This window comes from Phocoena phocoena, chromosome 2 (assembly GCF_963924675.1).
Source record: "Phocoena phocoena chromosome 2, mPhoPho1.1, whole genome shotgun sequence".
Classification (NCBI taxonomy): Eukaryota; Metazoa; Chordata; class Mammalia; order Artiodactyla; family Phocoenidae; genus Phocoena; species Phocoena phocoena.
In genome coordinates, this window is record NC_089220.1 from 85062624 (window position 1) to 85082935 (window position 20312).

Here is a 20312-nt window from a genome sequence, read left to right on the forward strand (position 1 = left end):
CGGGCCATTTAGAAGTGCACCAGAGAAGGACAAACAAGAGGGCATCTTACATGCATCACAGCACATAACAGGCATCCCCGCAAAGTCATGGTGCTCAGGACAGGAGGGCAAGGACCAGGGGGGGAAGGTATGGGGGCACCCGAGTGGGAAAGACCTTGGTTCTGGTGATTAACCTCAGAAGACCTAAGAGAAAGTTTCACCAGGGCCAGTGCATGCAAGCACCAGCAAATGAAGCTGGAGGCTGATGGAAATGGCTGATCTGCATGGAAATCTGTGCCCGGTGAACAGTGAGATAAGAACACGCATAACCTCCCCATGAACAGTTTAGGCCCCAAGATCACTGAAGTCATTTCTGCACAAGACCAGCTGCCTAGGGCCAGGCCAGACAGCAGAAGCTCCATCTGAGAGAGGGACCCCTGGTACATGAGGGGGGAGCCCCAGAAACCTTGGTCACCCAGGGGTAGCAGGCCTGGCGCTGTTACCCGAAGGGTGGTAAATCCTGCTGGGAGGGCTCTAATTGGCTTTCGTCACTTCCTTCCCTAACATTTCCACCCTTCTACTGATTTCCAACTTTAGGATGTTAAGAAACACTCATTACAAAAGTTCTCTTTGTACAGCAGAAATTAACAAAACATTGTAAAGCAATTATACTCCAATAAAGATGTTTTAAAAAAAGTTCTCTTTGTATACCTAGAGTTCTACAGAGTAATTTAGAAGTCAAGAAAATAACTAAAATAAGAAAAGTTGAAAAACAGGGCAGTGATTACAAAAAGAAAATGACTGTGTAGCTATGGAAAATCCTATTAAAGAAAGCAGAGGTCTACTATAATCTTGTGGAAGAATGGAAATTGAATAAAGGGGGTAAGCAGAAACATCCCATGGCTCAACTGAGGGCCTCTGTGTATGGACATACACTGGGCACAGCCAAAAACATTTTGCTAAGGTTTGAACTCTAAACTAAGTGCATAATGCAAATGCTGACAGGCTCGGACCAGACAACGCTAACTTCTCCATCTACATAAAGGTCATTTTAACATAAGCACACTGAGCTGCCTGACTACCGCTACAAGTATAGACCGGGAGAGATGCTTCTAAACCTTCCTGCCACTAGTAAACTTATTTATTTATTTATTTATTTTTAAACATCTTTATTGGAGTATAATTGCTTTACAATGGTGTGTTAGTTTCTGCTTTATAACAAAGTGAATAGTAAACTTATTTACTTTTCAAATTAAAACAGCTTAAAATATTTACAGGATTCTTTAAGATAACCAGAGAAATCCAAGGTTTGGGAATACTTTTATTTAGAACGATGGGCTTTTAACTGCATTCCTGAGGATATGATGAATAAGTGGTAAAACTAGTAGGACTGGTAATTTCCTTGCCTTGGTTAGTGAATGCCTGGCTTGGTTTGGATGAGGCTGGGGACGGCCCTGTGTAGGTCCAAAGGCCTTGGCGGGGCCGCCATATTCCATCGGGGAGAAGCAGCTGTCACCAGCTGTCCTTGCATCATTTCCTTGGCCTCGGCTCTCCTGGATCCTCTGGACTGGGCCTGTGGACCCCTCTCTCTTCCGTGCTCTGGCCTGCCCTGCTCTGGAGCCCATCCCAGCTGAAGCAGGAAGTCCCACTACCTGCTCAGCTTCCCATCCACGAGGGCGTCTTTCCAAGACCCCTTCCCAGAGCCCAGGCCTGGGGCAGCTGCCAGGTCCCTGCAGAGCTCCCCAAGCCCCCTCCCCACCTATCAGTGTGGTACCTGGGAACTGCCAGGCCCCTGTGCAGGTAAGGCTGACTCCCCACCCAGCCCCTAGCTCCCCTGGGAATGGCACCCTGCTCTTGAACACCGCCTGGTCCCCAGGGGCCTGCTTTCCCTGGGCTGGGCTGCAGGTGATGTGCCCCCGCCACAGCCCTCCACCCATCGCCTGGCACCTGCTCCCTCATCCCTGCCCTCATGGGGCTCACCGCTGATGACTGAGGCTGCTGGATAACGGGCCAACCTTTGACGCCAGGCCTCCAGGGCCCTGACGTAACTGGGGCAGCTCCTGTGCCAGGTCTCAACTCCCTCCTCCTCCCACCTGCCTGGCTCTACCTGAGTCATGACCCTCAGGTGACCTACTCATGCTGCAGGCTGCTCTCAGCCTCAACTACTGGCCTGTTTCGTGGAAGTCCCCTGTTGCACTGCCTCTGCATGGCCTCCCCCTCCTGCCCTTCCCTGGGCATCCTAAGACAATAACCCAGGGTCAGATTCTATGCATGGGTCCTGCCTTTAAGAAGCTTATCAAGTTACAAGGTAAATTATAATCCTTAGAATCACAGAGTATTAAATCTGGAAGGGGCTCCCTATATCTGATTGAATTCCTGGTTCCAGGAAGTTCATATGACTTACTCAAGGTCACGCAACTAGTTAGGAGATGCCAAGCTGGCAGTAGCATTTAACTATCTTACTGCCTCATTCCTTATCTTATAGAATTAACTGCTTTTTGTGGGTATGAATTAAAAATCGTACTGAAGCTGCTGAAGTCTGGAATTCAAAGTGAACTATGTCCTATGGAACAACTTTGAGGTTTGGCTTCTGATTGTTCCTAACTCACAGGGAAGCTTTGGAAAGGTCACGTACTCTTCCCTCCCCATACATAAAAAAATGGATACGTTATGGCACACACACTGCGAACACCACGCACAATGTGGGAAAGACTGCAATCTTCTAGCGGGACGGTGTCTTGTGATTTTCTAAGGACTCTTGGTAAACAAGGGACAGCCTGGGTGGCTGAAATCCCCAGTCAACTTGAAAAGCTCGTGTCTGCCTTTATGTGTCAAAGATGTGTCTCCAAACAGACGCAGGACCTGGGGCCAGATCTGGCGATGGTCCAGGGAAGGAGGTAGAAACAGTCTGATCTTTTGTTCTTTATAATAAGAGAAAATTAATTGAGAGGAAGAGGAATAGGAAGGAGAAGATGGGGAGAAAGAGGAGGTGGGCAGGATGGGACTGCGTGTTTGAAGGCCGGGTCAGGCACTGCCACCGCTGCCCACGCGCTCGCTGAGCAGCCCTGGGCAAGCTGTCTCCTCCCCAGCCTCGGCTTGCTTACCCACAACCTGGGGATTACAGCCCTTACCTCACAGGGCTGTGGTTATGAGAATCGAGAGAGAGCACAGATTTGAATGTACTTTGTCCTCTAGAAAGGGGACTAGAAACGTTGTTATTGACTAATGGCCAAAGACCTATAGCTGGAGGGGTAGTAACACCAGAGGAGGCTTGTGGCTATTTAGTCCTTACTGAATAATGAATAAACTCTATATATTTAAATAGAACATGATGAATTTGGGTTCCAAGTTCTTCATTCACAAGTGAATGACACTGAACCCTGGGGAACGTTTGAACATTGTTGTCTTGTTCAATTCACTCTTTCCCTTATATAAAACTAGAAAAGCCCCAACTCCTCAAATGGTGATGACCAAGGGTAAGTCAAATGGCTCAAAATGTCAATTTTTTTCTGGGCTAATAACTCAATGAGCAGAAAAAGATGTACTCCCCTTTAAACGAACAGGGATTTATCGTTCACATCTACACTCTGACACAATCTCATTAACTGTGTCCATGACAAGTGTTTGTATCTCCAAGGCTGAGAAGCATGTACACAGAGTAATACTGGGAATTTCCACTGTGGGCTTGGAGGGCAACCCCCAGCAGCAAGTGCTGGAAGCTTGAGGTGCTCATGGACAATAGGAATGGAAATGCCCATGGAATTTGGATACTGGGGAGACGTGTGGGGGAAGTCAGGCTGGGATACATTGTTCTGCACTGGGCAACCTTAGAGTTGCCCAGGTTTAATATGACCTGATGGAGATCTGCATCTTTGCAGGCCCAGCTGGAAACGTGCAGAGAACATTTAACCTCTGGGGATCAGCACATTTTATATATATATAAATTTACTTTTATTTATTTATTTATTTATGGCTGTGTTGGGTCTTCGTTGCTGTGTGCAGGCTTTCTCTAGTTGTGGTGAGTGGGGGCTTCTCTTGTTGCAGAGCACGGGCTCTAGGTCTGTGGGCTTCAGCAGTTGTGGCACGCAGGCTCAGTAGTTGTGGCTCACGGGCTCTAGTGCACAGGCTCAGTAGTTGTGGCGCACGGGCTTAGTTGTTCCGTGGCATGCGGCATCTTCCTGGACCAGGGATTGAACCTGTGTCCCCTGCATTGGCAGGCAGATTCTTAACCACTGCACAACCAGGGAAGTCCCTGGGGGTCAGCACATTTTAAAATTGGGTTTACTATGATACAAAAATTTCAGTTCCTAAACTAAAGACCCAGAAGATGAACCCATGGGGTGGTAAGAGTGTGAGGCTTCAAGATACAGCTGATTGGCTCCCACTGGGAGGTTTGTTATTCTGTTGAAATCAGAGCTGGCACCAACAGCACATATGATTCTGAAGAGCCTTAAAGGGCATGTGAGGGGGCCTACCCAGTCATCTGATGGTGGTCTTCAAAGAGACAGGCTCTCCTGGGTGGACACAAGTACTGACACACCCCCAGTAGCTTGGGGCTGCCAACTGAGCTATTTTTAAATGTCCCCTGGAGGACTAAGCATCAAAGGGATAGTCATCAGCCACTGTAGAATGATTTTTACATAACTTAGCCTGGGTCCATGTGGTGGATTTCAAAATGTCTAACTTCTCCCCAGAAGGAATAGGCGGTGCAGACAGACCAGAAAGCTGCCCCTGCACGCTACACGTGACTAAGAGGAGAACAGGCTTTGAAGACGCAACTAAATTGCACAGAACTATAGGGACCCCCCAAATCAATGACTTCTCCTTTTCTTTCTCAGTTTTAGTTGTTCCTTCCTCAAATGTTGACTCATTTTTTACTGAATGAAGGTTTCCAAGTGGGTGGGAACCTTTCCTATCCTTGGGCAGCGTGCTTATAAAGGGTGGGGTCCTACAGTGAACTTGCCTTGCTATTTACCTTTGTGCATTTATCCCATAAACTACTATGATTTGGAGTTTGAACCTTATTTCTTTAACTTGGCTATTTTAATTACAGCTGAATAAAACTAAATTCTTATTTTCTAAACTTATTTTGGGCTTTCCCTAAATAGGTTACTCCTCAAAATCATGAAATGAAACTTGACTAGCATCTTAGATTGTGACATCCTTCAAAGAAGGATGTCTACTGATATCATAAGATACAATCTTTAGGGCTAACCAAAAAACCCACTCTAAAGGTTTCCTGTTCCTTGAAATAGAGAGTTGGGGAAAAAAATATAAATAGAAAAAGCAGGGAAATCATTAAGTTTCAAGAGATCTTTAGTAAGAGTGCCATTTTTCATATTATTAAAATGTCATCTTGGGCTTCCTTGGTGGTGCAGTGGTTAAGAATCTGCCTGCCAATGCAGGGGACACGGGTTCAAGCCCTGGTCTGGAAAGATCCCACATGCCGTGGAGCAATTAAGCCTGTGCACCACAACTACTGAGCCTGAGCTCTAGAGCCCTCGTGCCACAACTACTGAAGCCTGCGTGCCTAGAGCCCATGCTCTGCAACAAGAGAAGCCACTGCAATAAAAAGCCTGTGCACTGCAACCATGAGTAGCCCCCACTCGCTGCAACTAGAGAAAGCCCGCACACAACAACGAAGACCCAACGCAGCCATAAATAAATACATAAATAAATAAATGTCATCTTTATAATACCTCAAGTTTGACTACTGCAGAACCCAGCAGGACATTAACAACGCATTTCTGGCTTTATTTCTGGATGAGCCACAAATTCTACCTAATTATGGTGGTCTATAAATAGACACACTCCATACCCCAACTCAGATCTGTCACCTCTCAGGTGACATCTGAAAACTTATCCTTTGCATGCTTGCAAAATGACAGCTCGACAAACCTCTAAACTTTGTGGGGTTTACGTGGATGGATAATTTTATAGAATAAACAGAATGACAGATTAATGCAGAATGCAAGGGCATAATAAGGAGCAACCAGATGTTGTCCACTCTGGATTTCAGGTGAATGCCTTCCGGACCAGGGAGTCAGGCCCACTGGAGTTTGAATCTATATTTTGTAACTTCAGGCTGGGGAGCCTTGGGCAAGTTACGTCACCTTTTGGAGCTTCAGTTCCCTTTTGTGAGAAATGAAGAGAATGCCCAACTTTGTGCACTTACTGACAGGATCAGACCCTCAGGAAGGGTTGGCTTTACCAAAGGAAAACTGGATCAAGCGAGATGAAGATGAATATATCAAAACCAAAGAGCATTTTTATGAAATAGAAACACTGCAAAGAGAAAAACTCAGGTGACTCCTTGTCCATTTCAGCAACAAGTTCACAAATGGAACATAAAACTGCAGATGGTGTATAAAGGGGATGGCATTGGTTAGTGGCCAAGGCCACTGTGCTGAGTTCGGCTTCTTGTCTGCCCAAGACTGTTTCCTGCCCCCCTTTGCAGTGTGGTGCTGCCCCAGGAACACGCTGACACTGAGAAGCTCAGGCTGGAAACATCCGTACTTCAAACATTTTCCTTTATGAAAAGGAACAAGCCAGATACTATTCTTAGGGAAAAAAAGACAAGCTTTTTTCCTAGAAGTAAGCTCAGCAAGTTGACCGCCCCCTGCCCCTGCCCCCCATCTCTACACAAGGGCTTTCATTATTCCCGGCGTCAGTACACAGCAGCATTCTGTGCCTCTCTAAACCCAGGCCATGCTGGCCCCTTCACAGGGCCCAACACTCAAGGATGGCAGCGAAGTCCCATGTGCTTGGCACCCCCAGTGAGCTCTCTGCTTTTTATTTATTGATATGACTAATGACAGCTGCATCTTCAGTCACTAGGCCCTCAGCAACGACTGGTAAATTAAAAACGGCCACGGGCATTTAAAAATAGTTTAAAAGATCTTGAAATCTGCAAAGGCTATGACGTCATTTACCAGCCTTGGTTATAAAATCACGTTGGGTACTACATACACTGAAGGTAAAGTTCAGCTGAATCAGCTGGAGGAGAGAAAGACCACACGCTGGGGGGTGGGCGGTCACTAAATGGGCAAAAACGGACTTCCTGCCACCCGGGACGAGCAGGGGAGGGAAATCATGTCAGGAGAGCTATAAATCAGTGGATTTACAAGGCTTGCAGAACTGGAACAAAAGTGGCTGTAGTTCGGGAAGGAAGCAGATGGTACTGAGAAGAAAAGTTCAAACAGCAGTGACTCACAGAGCACAGGTGACTGCAGATTAGCTGGGCCGCATGGGAGGAGGGCATGAGCACACACTGGGTGGGCAGCTGAGCAGAGAGGAAAAGAGCAGAACCAGCGACTATGGGTGGGGCTGGGCCGCCGGGGAGGCGTCTCTTTTGACATAGGAGGGATGCTGCCCTGTGAGCATGCTGGCATAAGGGCGGCGATGACGAGCCACGAGGAGGGGTTGGACGGCTGGTCACCCGCCCGGAAGTCATCCTCCGTGGAGCCCTCCCTGCTCCCCATCCCGCCCCGGCGAGGCCCCCTCCTCAGAGCACAGTGTCCACACCCCAGTCACACCCAGCTCCCCATTCTGTAACGGGGGGTTCTGCACCCCCTCCTCCCCCAGACCAGGCTGCCCAGCCCTGGCCCAGGGATGCTGAGCAGTTGCTGACTGAAAGAGGCAAAGTGAGGAGAGTGTGGGGAGGGTCCCTTGCAGAGGCTGCCGTGGGGGGTCTCCGGCTTACCTTGGCCAGCCTCGCTCGCTTGATGAGGTCATTGAGTTTGCGCACCGCCGCCTTCTGAGGAAGGCTCTGGATGTCTCTGAACAGGTCCTGGGCTTCAGCCTCGAAGAGCCGGCGGTTGTCAGTGTTCTGCAGGGGCTGCGCCCAGAAGGAGCCGATGTAGACGCGCAGCACCTCGGGAGTGTTGATGACCTTGCCCAGGGACCACATGAGGGCCCCGTAGACGCGCATCAGCTGCTGCGTGTCCACTTGGTCAGCCTTGTTCAGCACCACGCGGATCTTGTCGTCCTGGCCCCGGAAGGCCTTGATGGCCTCCGAGAACTCGTCTGAGATGTCCAGTTTGTGCGCATCGAAGAGCAGGATGATCCTGTCCACCCGCTCAGCAAACCACTGCAGGACCTGGCAGAAGTCATACCCTGTGGGGAGGGAAGGGCACATCAGTGCAGGCGGTTGCTGCGGGGGACACGCCTGCCGGGAGGGCTTGGAACCACCTGGGTCTCCAGCAGCTGCCGAGGAGAGAGCCCCGTCTCCAAGCTGGAGGCAGGGGAGGCCTCATGACCTGAAAATCATTTCAAATGGGGCCCTCTGGGCTGGATGCATCGAGTTAATGCTGGGGACCCTGGGAGCCCTTCCATGGGACGAAATAGGGGATATAGAGGGGCTCGTGGTCACTTTGATTGGGCAATGCTTACTTCCATACGTGTAATTCCATTTAGTCCCCCAGGAGTCTCTTGTTTCACCTAGTACAGTCTTTTGGCTCAACGGCAAAACTGATCAATGGCTCTGTAAAAAATGCAGGCCATGGGTCAAAAGCTCTTAATTTCTGTCAAAGTCTCACCTTTCTGAAAGTTCCAGAACTGGAGAAGGAAGAAAACCTAGAGGCCACTTGGAGTCCCATGGGGTGTCCAGGAAGTACCACAAAAGAGAAATCGCCTTCTCTTTAAGTTTTTAAGAGTGTTAAGGAGATCAAAGGTTGGCCTGGCCAAAACTGTGACCTATATTTATCATTTGGACTATTTATATCCTAAGTATGTTGTAAATATTTTAAAAATTGTGTCTCACAGCCATTCCGAGAAATGGTCTCTCGCCAATTTCTTTCTAAAAACGAGCAGGCCCATGACAATTCTGTCTGGTTCACTTTGGCCACGTACCAATACACTCCAAATCATGCAGCTAAATCAACACTCCTCTGCGCTTGTGGTCAAGATTTTCAGGCATTTCTCCAGGGAGGCAAGTCCCACGAGAAGCAAACAAGAGGGGCCAGTTCCACAGGTTTATTTTTATTCTCAGTCTGATTAGCTCTGGAATCAGAGCCTCAGTGCAGCCCGATCAGAACCCAGATGGGATTCTTCCTGACCCTACTTTAGTGCCCTTGGCTCTTCTTTAGATTCTGAAAACTTCCAAACACATATAACAGTCTAGAGAATAATGCGATGAAGGATGATATACCCACCTTGTACCTTTAAGAAATGTTGACACTTGGTCTTGTTTGCTTCACATACTTAAGAAAATGGAAGTCTAGTTTATTTATACAACAAAATACCACACAGCAGTGCGAATGAACTAGATCTTCACTTGTCAGCACAGGCAAATCTCTCACAAATTGGTGAGTAAAAAATCAGCTTCAAAAGGACATGTACAGTTTGAGAACATTCACTTACAATGTAAAAAACAAAGCACCACTCAACAGCCTATGGATACATACTACAGCACAGAAAAAAATAAGTTACACCAGTTTTGGGATTCTGGTTGACTCTGGGGATGGAGGGAGTGAGGCATCTAAGGTAGATGACAAAGTGTCTAAAGGAGAATGAGCTATTAGGCAGAAATAAAGGGGGTCCGTGGACTAAAGTTTCCATGAATTGAAGAACAGGTGTAAGGGGAGTAGGTGGACAAGCAAACTGGATTCAGACACATTTAAATAAAGAAAACATTCAGAAATGCTGAAGCCCTCTGTGCATCCCTCCCTAAGCCCTAGCCTCAACCTCTTCTCCAGAGGAAACCACAGCCCCCAAACGCGGGGCTTTATGTCATCACACATGTGCGTATGCTGCCAGCTCAGGCTTTTCACTTCTCTTTCTCTCTGCATCACTCCCTGACTCCACTGGGGACAAGGAGGACAAAGGTAGTTCCCGGAACGTGGGCCAGAGTTTATTTTCATTGCTGTCAGTAGCCAGTTTAGATCAGAGGAAAATCAAAGACCTATTGAACGGGTCACAGAGTAGTATGTGGATATACAGAGTCAAGATTCCACTCGAGTTCTGTCCCTCTGAGGCTAGAACAAACCTCCTCCGAAGGTAACACAGGTTCTGTCATTCGAAGCTGACTTGTGTGCCAGAGAGCCCGGATCCCAGGTAGCAGATCCTCAGCAGATGAAAGATGGTGCTGTTCCCTGGGCACCGGGAGGGCATTTCGGAACCACCCACTGAGGGCCCTGCTTGTGGATTTACTTTTCCAATAGGGATGATCAACTTATCTCTCTGACCCAAATCCTCTCTCACTTGGTAACTGAAGGTTCACAAACAGATGAAAGAAAAGGCTGTGTCCAGAGTGCACACTGGAGAGGACACGAGTTGTATTTCGCTGAACGCCCTTCCTGTCCGGTGGGGGTTGCGGGAGGGTCCCTCGGGGGCCACAGACGCTGAAGGCGTGGCAGACAGACTTTTGCCCCACTCGTTAGCAGGTTGGGGTACAGGTAGGTGATCTAGAATCAGACAATCATCTCCTACCAGAGGGTGGTGTTGAATCTTGAGGGAATGATGCAAAGACACAGGGAACATGAGAATTTATTTCTGGCAGAGGTGGCTGAGTTTAGACAGTGATGGTAGCTTCCTAACCTAGTTTTTGAGCCCAGCTCTCCAACTTTCCCATCAATTCTGCGAACAGCCTGATTTTCTGAAAAATTCCTTTTCTGCTTAAGTTAGTCAGAATCAGCTTCTTTGGTTTGCTACCAAGGACCATGACTGGTAAATAATCTATCCCCACATTTGAATATTTCCAAACTCTAGATGCTCTTACAATCAGTGCCAAAAGAAACTTGCCACTCCAATAGCTGTCACCTCCCCCATGTGCGTGCACCGTGCAAATCTAGCCATGCAGACACGTCTCTCCTCCTCCAAGGGCCACCTGGGTTCAGCAGTTGGCCTCAATAGTACCTCATGTGTTTAAACTTTAACTTAAATTTGGGTTCCTAATAGTTATTTTTAAAAAGACTTCATTCTAAGGCTTCAGTGAAATAAAAAGTTACTGGAAACGGAATGGCCAGATGTTAGTTTACTATAAGTGAAGCCAGTACTCATCTTGGGAGGAATGGCTGCATGTCCGTATTCTTCTGTTTTAAAGTAATGTTGAAAGCTTAATAAGATTAAGTAGTATAGGGAAGTAGAACTGTTTTGTTTGTCATCAAGCAGGTGTAAAAGGATTGCTTGTTACACATTAGGCAACACAATCAAAGGTGGAAAAAATCACCAAGTGTCTCAGAAGAAAGCAAAGAATTATCAAAGCCAGGAGAGGTTGGTCTGCTCAATTTTTTCCCCACATACAGTTGTTGTTATTATTTTATCATTTTTAAGTGTACAGTTTAGTGGCATTAAGTGCATTCATATTGTTGTGGAACTATCACCATCATCCATCTCCAGAACGCTTTTCGTCTTCCCAAACTGAAACTGTACCCGCCAAACAATGTGTCCATCCCCTCCTCCCCCAGCCCCTGGCAACCACTATTCTATTTTATGCCTTTATGAATTTGACTGCCCTAAATACATCATATAAGTGGAATCATACAGTACTTGTCTTTTTGTGACTGATTGATTTCACTTAACATAATGTCCTCAAGGTTCATCCATGTTATGGCATGTATCAGAATTTCCTTCCATTTTAAGGCTGAATAGGTCTTCTCAATTCTTATACCTTCATGATATAAGAAAGGTACCAAATACCTACCAAAAAGTTCCAGCTGATTTTTTAAAAAATTATTTATTCATTTATTTATTTTTGGCTGCGTTGGGTCTTCGTTGCTGTGCGCGGGCTTTCTCTAGTTGCGGTGAGCGGGGGCTACTCTTCGTTGCAGTGCGCGGGCTTCTCATTGCGGTGGCTTCTGTTGTTGCGGAGCACGGGCTCTAGGTGCGCGGGCTTCAGTAGTTGTGGCTCGCGGGCTCTAGAGCGCAGGCTCAGTAGCTGTGGCACATGTGCTTAGCTGCTCTGCGGCATGTGGGATCTTCCCGGACCAGGGAATGAACCTGTGTCCCCTGCATTGGCAGGCAGATTCTTATCCACTGTGGCCCCAGGGAAGCCTGTTCCAGCTGATTTTAAAGAAAGGATCTAGTTTAATGATATGTTATTTAGTTTGCCTGCTGAAGGAAAATTATTCAAAAGGACCTAGAGACCACTGATTCTCAAAGCCTGGTCTTGCATCAGAATCAAGTATGGGATTTGTTAAAATTTAGACTCCTAGCCTCTCCCTAGAACCATGGAATCAGAATCCCTGGGGCTGGGCTTGGTGACTTGCATTTTATTTTACTTTATTATTACTTTTTAGAGTATACAGATTTAATTTTATTTTTGGCTAAATGAGAGTTGTTTACAAAGCCTCTACAACACACTTATACATTATTCTGGCTTTAGTAAGCATAGGATGGTGAATGAAACTGAAGCCTGCAATGATTTATGGTTTCCACTGAGGACTGGTCATCATTCTGAATAGAAAAGATTATATTTTAGGCACAAGGGAAATGAACTATGTAGTAACTTCAAAATATAATATTAGAAATATTTATGCATGCAGTTCTTCAGTAAACTTAAGAGTTTGCTTTCTTGTCCTCTGGCACTTTTATTTCAAAGTAGAAAAGGGTGACCGGCATTTTATAAGCTCTTCAGACAATTGTAATGCCCAGTAAAGTTTGAGGATCACTGCCTTAGAATGAAGACCAAGGCATATGGGATGGCAAAGATGTGTCTGTTATTGCTGGTCGGTAACACAAAACACATTTAAAATAGTTTCTTTTTATTCTAAAAAGTTACCAATATGTGGTTAGATGGTACAGCACAGAACTGAGGAAACACAGAATTTAAATCTGCTTATTTGAAGACGGATTTTAAAATTCATGAAAGCTCTGCCATCTTTGCTCACGCTGGGCCTAGGCCCTGGCAAGCCCTTCTCCTCTGGCTTAGGACCTAGAAATCTAGCCCAAATCCTCGTCATTCTTCAAGACACCTGGAGGAAGCTTGAGTGACATGTTACTTAACTTCTGTAACCTCCAATTTTCTCATCTGTAAAACCAGGTTGTTGAATGACTGCATAAGAAAATGCTTTTAGGGCTTCCCTGGTGGCGCAGTGGTTGAGAGTCCGCCTGCCGATGCAGGGGACATGGGTTTGTGCCCCGGTCGGGGAAGATCCCACATGCCGTGGAGCGGGAGCAGCTGGGCCCGTGAGCCATGGCCGCTGAGCCTGCACGTCCGGAGCCTGTGCTCCGCAACGGGAGAGGCCACAACAGTGAGAGAGGCCTGTGTACCGCAAAAAAAGAAAAAAAAAAAAAAAGAAAATGCTTTTAACATGCTCAGCACAATGCTGAGACTTAGTAAACTTTCAATAAATATAAACTTTCATTATTAATTCTGCCCCCCTCCCTCACAAAGGTGGACTCAGTTACTCCCCCTTCTGAGCTCCCAGAGTCCTTTGCTTATTCTCCTACTAAACAACTTTACACAGTGGATTATAATCCAATGGATATACAGGGCTCTCTCATTAGATCATAAATTCTTTAACCGCAGGGACCACATCTTCCTCATGGCGGCACACGACAGTGATTATCATTGTGGGCTTTGGACTCAGGCTGCCTGGGATCTAATCTATCTCCATCACTTACTAATTCTGTGACCTTGGGCATGTTACTTAACCTCTCTGTGCCTCATTTCCTCATCTGTAAAATGGGGCTAATAATAGTATCCATATACTTCATGGGGCTGTGGAGTTAATGTATGTGAAGCATTTAGAATCATCTTGGCACCTAGAAAGCTCTCCAAGATGTTATCTACTGGTTATTTTAAAAATCCTCGTATCTGGTCCCCAATGCATGGCGGGGGCACAATAAATATTTGCTGAAGGATGCCTGGCTGGGGTGAGGTATAGTCTGCAGTCATAGAGAAAACAAAATTAATTAGGGTAAAGGTGACAATGCAATGATGCTTGAGCCAAGTGAGAGAATCAGTGCTCAGAAAATAGCTAATAGAATATACCTACCGAGCACAAACCATTCATATTTTACGAATAGAGCTAGTGGCCTTTCTTTCCTTGCTTGTGAGACAGAAGGAGTTCTACCAGCTGGTCTTAAAGACCCTGGGTTAATCCTGAAACAGAGCGATGGTTCCAACCACAGGATTCCCCTCTGGCTTAGGAAAGGCCTGTGCACACCTGCGCTGGCTGGGACAGCTCGGGGCAAACATTCTCGTACTCAACGGGCAGAGAGCAATGAAGTGCCCCAGAGATTCTGTTACAGAGGGCGGTCAGAGCCCTGTCACTGCTACAGTCAGCCACACTATGCTAAGTAGGTCTGTGACGAAGCTACCACTTAAAACAACATGGAAAACCAGTGGCCCTCAGATTGAACGTGCCCTTGGCTGCTGTCTTTTTGGCCTACATAGTGTCCTTACATTTTGAGCTGTCTTTGGTCTGGACAGCACTGTCCACCTGGTGCCTACTTCTGAGTGGAAACACTACAGCTCTGACTCAGCCTTAGAAACCCAACTGTGCCCTCCAGCCCTCCTGGGCTCCCGCAGCGTGCCCCTAGACACCCAGAGAACTGTACTCCATTAGTTCACAGGTGTCTCTCAACTGGGCCGGGAATGCCTGAGCGGGGGGCCCTTCCTACCCTGCTTCCTACACTGACTCAGTGTTTTCTGTGGGAAAATGTTCAAAATGCCCCCTTTTTTGGGGGGCCGCATGTCGCGGCTTACAGGATCTTAGTTCCCCGACCAGGGATCGAACCCAGGCCCTCGGAAGTGAAAGCAGAGTCCTAACCACTGGACAACCAGGGAATTCCCCTAAACTTCCCTGCTTGACACAATCTTTTTGAACATGTCTCTCTGGAAATCGAAAATACACTAAACATCTTGGAATTTAACAAGACATTTCAAATACAAATTTTTTTTAATGGATTAATTAATAATTATCAAGTGCCTAGGATGTGCTTGGAACTGTTGCTGAGGGACATACTACCATAAAAATGAGGCTGCTAGCTTTACCCTGAATAGCCCCAAACTGGAAATAATCTAAAATGTCCTTTGGCAGGTGAATGGATAAACTGCGGTGCCTCTATGCAGTGGATTACTACTCAGTGATAAACGGAATGAGCTACTGACACATGCATCTACACGGGTGAATCTCAGAAACATGCCGAGTGGGAGAAGCCAGGCACTAAAGAGCACATACTGTACGATTCCATTTATATTAAATTCTAGGACAGGCAAAGCTAAGCTACAGTGACAGAGAGCAGATGAGGAGTTGCCTGTGGCTGAGGATGGGGCTGGGACTGACTGCAAAGTGGCACAAATGAAGAAGGAACTTCTCAGGGTGACAGAAAGTTTCTATTTCTTGAAGATGGTGGTGGTTACACGAGAAACACGAGTACATGAGTAAATTTGCAAATTTGTCAAAAATCAACAAGCTGTACAATTAAAGTGAGTGCATTATAATGTACTATACTTCAATAAAACTGACTTAAAAAGTAAAAATAAATAACTAAGAAAGAAAGGAAAAGAGAAGAAAGGAAGAAAGGATGGACAGAAGGCTGGAAAGAAGAAAGAAAAGGAGAAAAAGGGAGAAGGAAAGAAAGGAAAAAATCCAAGGCTGCCAAACTTGTTTGAACATATACATCTCCACAAACTGCTGAGTAGATCAGGAAGTTGAAATCTGTTCATCAGGGAACTATGTCACAAATCTGGCCATGTATGGAGCTGGATTTAGCAACAGTCGAAATAGTCTTAACCACAGAGGTTAATGTAAAACTTGGCTTGTCCATGAAACTTTGAGAGTCGTGTAATTTCACAGTGCCTTGCCTCGTGGCCAAGGTGATTAAAGAGCCTTTCATGCTGACAGATCAGGGAAGAGAATGTTTTGAGTTTATGAGAATCAGTTCCAGCTGGGCAGAATGCAACAAGGCCCAGGGTGCACACAGATCTGGGCGTGTGTGTGTGTGTGTGTGTGTGCATGCGTGCAGGTGAGCTTGCATGTGGGTGTAGTGTATGTATGTGTGCAGGTAAGAGTGTCCGTGGAGGGCACAGGAGTCGACACAATAATAGAACTGTCCCCATGATGCTCGATACATGTTAAAAATTCATCATTCAATTACAGACATTTTAATTCTATAAGACTTTCCAATGGAACTTTTAACAGTCCGGAACAAAACAGAGATGTAATCAGTCCAGTTGTTTAAAAATACACTTTCTATCGTTGCAAAAGGACCCCAAAGCTATATAGCTTTGCGAGCTGGGAAAGAGACTTTGTCCTGTGGAAGATCCCAGCTTGGCATTCCTGGCTCCACGTTCTGGGAACAACGGGGGGAGGCAGGAAGGAAGGGGCCCTTTCCACCCAATCAGGGGCTTCCGTCACAGCCCTGTGGAGACCGTGGTCACCATCCCTGCTGAAAAGACCCACCAGGAAACGGCATCTGAGGTTTCAGCAGTGGCCGCCTGGCTCAGGTAAACACAGGGCGGGGACCCTGAGGAAGCAAATTTGGTAGGCTATTTTTAATAGAACAACAGAAAAAAATGCTTCAGTTTCTTCCCAAAGCCAAGTTTCCTATTACGTGAGTTTTAAACAAAATGTGTGTCAATAAAAGGATGCAAGATAATGGAGGACATTCAGACCGAGGCCAGGTTCTCTCTGCCCTTGCCCTTAGTGCCCTTCTTGGGGTGGGCAAGGCCACAGCCCAGGACTCTGCTCAGACCTCTCCTCCTCTTTGGCGGGGCCCTGGCCTGCTCCTCCCAGAGCTAGCAGCTCCGTTGCAAGCAGGGCATTCATACCCCTTCCCCAGCACCTACGGTGTTGGTTTGTGTAACACCGGCCCCTCTCCCAGAGTTCCCCAAGGTGTCATGTCCATCTTTGTGTCCCTCCAGCACCTAGTCAGTTGTCCAGCACAGAATGTCCAGACAGCATTGAGAGTGCTGGCAGTACCCTTAACTGCCCTTCCTGTGCCCGGGCTCTGTCCTTTGCCATCCAGCCCTCAAATGATCCTCACCCCTTCTCAGAACTCAGATAATCTCCCCAACTGTGAGTCCCTGATTACTTCTAGCATAAATGTCTACAGAGTCTTGGCGACTAGCCCCAGCTTACCGGACCAGCCTTTTCTCACAGTTCTCATACTAAACTATCCTCCCCACCCCAAAAGCCACACTGGGCTCTTTGCTGCTCCTCCAAAGCATCCTGCAGTTCCCTGCCTCTGACTTTCTCTTGTGCCTGGGATGCCTTCCCTCTTTCCCATCACCAGTTACCCATCCCTCTGGGGCACTTCCCCGCAGGAGGCCTTCCCCAACCCTAGCGGAGCTGGACCTCCCCACCTCCGGAGAGGGTGTGTTCTCTGCCACAGCCTGTCCTCTAGATGAGACTGTCATCATGTCTAGAACCCAAAAGCCTAACGTAGAACACTGTACACTAAGTCAGCTTCCCTGTGACATATTCTTCCAGCATCAGTGATGTTTCTTTCATAACACTTATTCTCTATAATGATATATTTATTTGGTGATTATACGACCAAATTCTGAGGGCAAACAACACTGCTCATTCCGTTTACCACCTTACACCCAGGATCTACCACTGAACATAGTAGGTGCTCAATAAATATTCCTCAGAAAAAAAAATAAACTTAACCCAAGGCCTCACAGCTATTTCCCAGGGGAGCCAGGATTCAAACCCAGGGAATCTGATCCCAGAGCCTGCAATTTTATCCACTGCGTTGCACTGTGTGTACACCACGATGGTGGGATTAGAAGTGATTTTTATTTTCTTCTTTTCGTTCTTTTAAAAAGTAGTTTTTAAGTGTTTTATGATGAACATATATTATTTTTGTAATTAAAAAAATAAACATGGAAAAAATCATTGGCCCATATAGGACTGGGCTAGCAATATTATTGAGGTGGCATTCCCTTGCTTCTGTACTGGTGTTTACAACTAGGGTCTGGATTTCTAGTGCTTTCCAGCTTACTGCCATCTCAAGAAACCCTGCGGGTGGTGTCTTTGCTACACGCCCCGCTGTGGACAGAGGCAGCCCCCCTTCAGCTGTGCCCGAAGAGCAGCGGGAACACGCAGGTGTGCAATAATTACGGACACTGCTCCTGCCTCCCTCCCCACCTCCCCTCTCATCTCCAGCCGGCTTTCTCCTCCTCGCAGCTGACCAGACACACAGTTGGGGGTGGGTGGCATGGGGGTGAGCTGATACTAAGCCCCTTCCCGGATCCAACAAGACTCTCAGAGAGGACGGACACCGCAGCCTCCACATCTGCACAGCAGTCACCTCTTTTTGTGGAGGTTCAATGTGTGTTCCCCTCAAAGTTTTCAGACGGTGATGGTCACCGCTTGGAGAATGTAACTGGCTGCAAGAATATCCCCACAGTTACAGAGTTCCCTGCCTCCCCGTGCCTGGCCTGAGGGTGGTCTGGCCACTGAACACACCACATTTTAAATTAAACCAAGGACCGAGCCTGTCCTGGGGTGGGCTTGGTGTTGTTTATCCTCTAGCTTCTCTTCCCACTCCTCTCCCTTTGGAATTTAGTCCAAGACCTTGTGAATTAACTTTTCTGTGCCTGTTTCCTCCTAAAATAAACAAGCTAGCCCCACAGCCTGTCTCTCCTTCCTCTGGGGGATGTTGTGAAGATAACGATGGGGCAGATGGTGCCACGTGACCCCGAAGAGCCCGCACGTCACGAAATCACAGCATACCATGGACAGATGGGGAACTGAGAAAGGCTCTACCTGAACATTTAGCACGGTGAACGTGGCTGCTTCTGGTCATGTGACCAAGCCAAAGGGAAAATTGGGTTTCATATTTCATTTTCCATTTCAGGTTAAAAATTAGGTTAAGAAGCAGGTCTGAGCCCTAGAAAAAGACAGCAATAGTACACGGCATTTGAGGCTCTTTGTTGGAGAGAGAAGTTGGTGAAAATCTACTAGGAAAAACCTACATGTCCTGGAGCCTGGTTCAGCCACTTCACTTTAGATGGCCTCAGTTTCTACATCTATCAGATGGGTCAGATGATCAATATGGATTCCTTCAAATCTTAAAGATATATACGGTGGTTCTGAATATCAAGCTTTTCTGAAACAAAATGTCAAATTCTCAGGAAAATCCATTTAGTGCCTGTTAGTAGATACCATCAAGTTCCATTACCAGCATAAGAATGTAAAACCATCTGGATGGTTACAGGAATGTTCAGTGACTAACTCTAGGGGATAAGATTAGCAAGGAACACATTTCATTTCATTATATTCATTCCACTGGACTCGTGTGCTATGGCATCTTGGGCTGATCCGAAGGTCCTTGCATGTTTCCATAGCAGCAGTTAGTTGCCCTGAAAGATTAATGTCCTTGCCATTGAATTCCAAACTCCTCTATGCTGAAAGAAATTACCAGAGGAAAAGTCACAGAATTTGAGACTTTCAAGGATGCTGAGGAAGTCATCAGATTCAACCTTCTAATACTATAATTAATAGAATCCAGGAATCAAGTGTCATGCACGTGGAAATTGCCCCTTCCTCATTTTCAAGTGGGCTTTGTGCACCTCAGGGAAGAAGGTCTCGTACAATACGTCTATAAATCAGACAAAGGCAGTCTGTACTTGTACTGGATTTTCTTGAGGCAAAATGCCAATGGTAGGGCTTCCCTGGTGGCGCAGTGGTTGAGAGTCCGCCTGCCGATGCAGGGGACGCGGGTTCGTGCCCCGGTCCGGGAAGATCCCACATGCCGCGGAGCGGCTGGGCCCGTGAGCCATGGCTGCTGAGCCTGCGCGTCCGGAGCCTGTGCTCCGCAGCGGGAGAGGCCACAACAGTGAGAGGCCCGCGTAGCGCCAAAAAAAAAAAAAAAAAAAAAAAAAAAAAATGCCAATGGTATATAGACTCCACCCAAGTGTGATGAGGCCAAATATTTACAAACAAGGCTTCAACTTGGACAATGCCTCTTGTCATTTTGTGGTTCAGAAGGGCAAACAGACAATGTTTCTTCAAGTCATAATTTTCCGCAGAGAAATGTTAAACCCAGAGGGTGACAACTTTGGATCAACAAATGACTTGCAAGTGACCTCTGACCCGACCCCCTGCCCTGCCCTGTTTCTCCTTTTAAACATTCCCAGCGTGCAGTGAGTGTTCTGTGAGCATTTGGACAACAGCCAGTCAATGAACACCAGCTCCAGCAACTAAGTTATCAGCTAACCCACTCCGAAAGCCAAACCATTACTCAGAGATAGTTACTTCTGAGATTATGTCACAGATAGGAAGACAGATCAAGTCAGGGGGGACCAGGTAAGCCCACATTGGGGTCTTTATTTAAAAAAAAGACTCATTTATTTAATTAAATGAAAGTCCATGTAGTTACCAACAGTATTTCAAAATGGTCAAATATCTCCGGAAAGGAACTGCTTTGAGAAGATC

The 20312-nt window shown here is 46.7% G+C and overlaps 1 protein-coding gene across 1 annotated transcript in view; it reads right to left on the minus strand.

Moving 5' to 3' along the window:
• Window positions 1-20312, minus strand: part of EHD4 (EH domain containing 4) — an 85735-nt gene that overhangs the window by 8676 nt on the left and 56747 nt on the right. The window contains exon 4 of the mRNA XM_065871130.1: window positions 7682-8094. Within this exon, the coding sequence (XP_065727202.1) occupies window positions 7682-8094 (413 nt within the window). The remainder of the gene's footprint in view (window positions 1-7681; window positions 8095-20312) is intronic.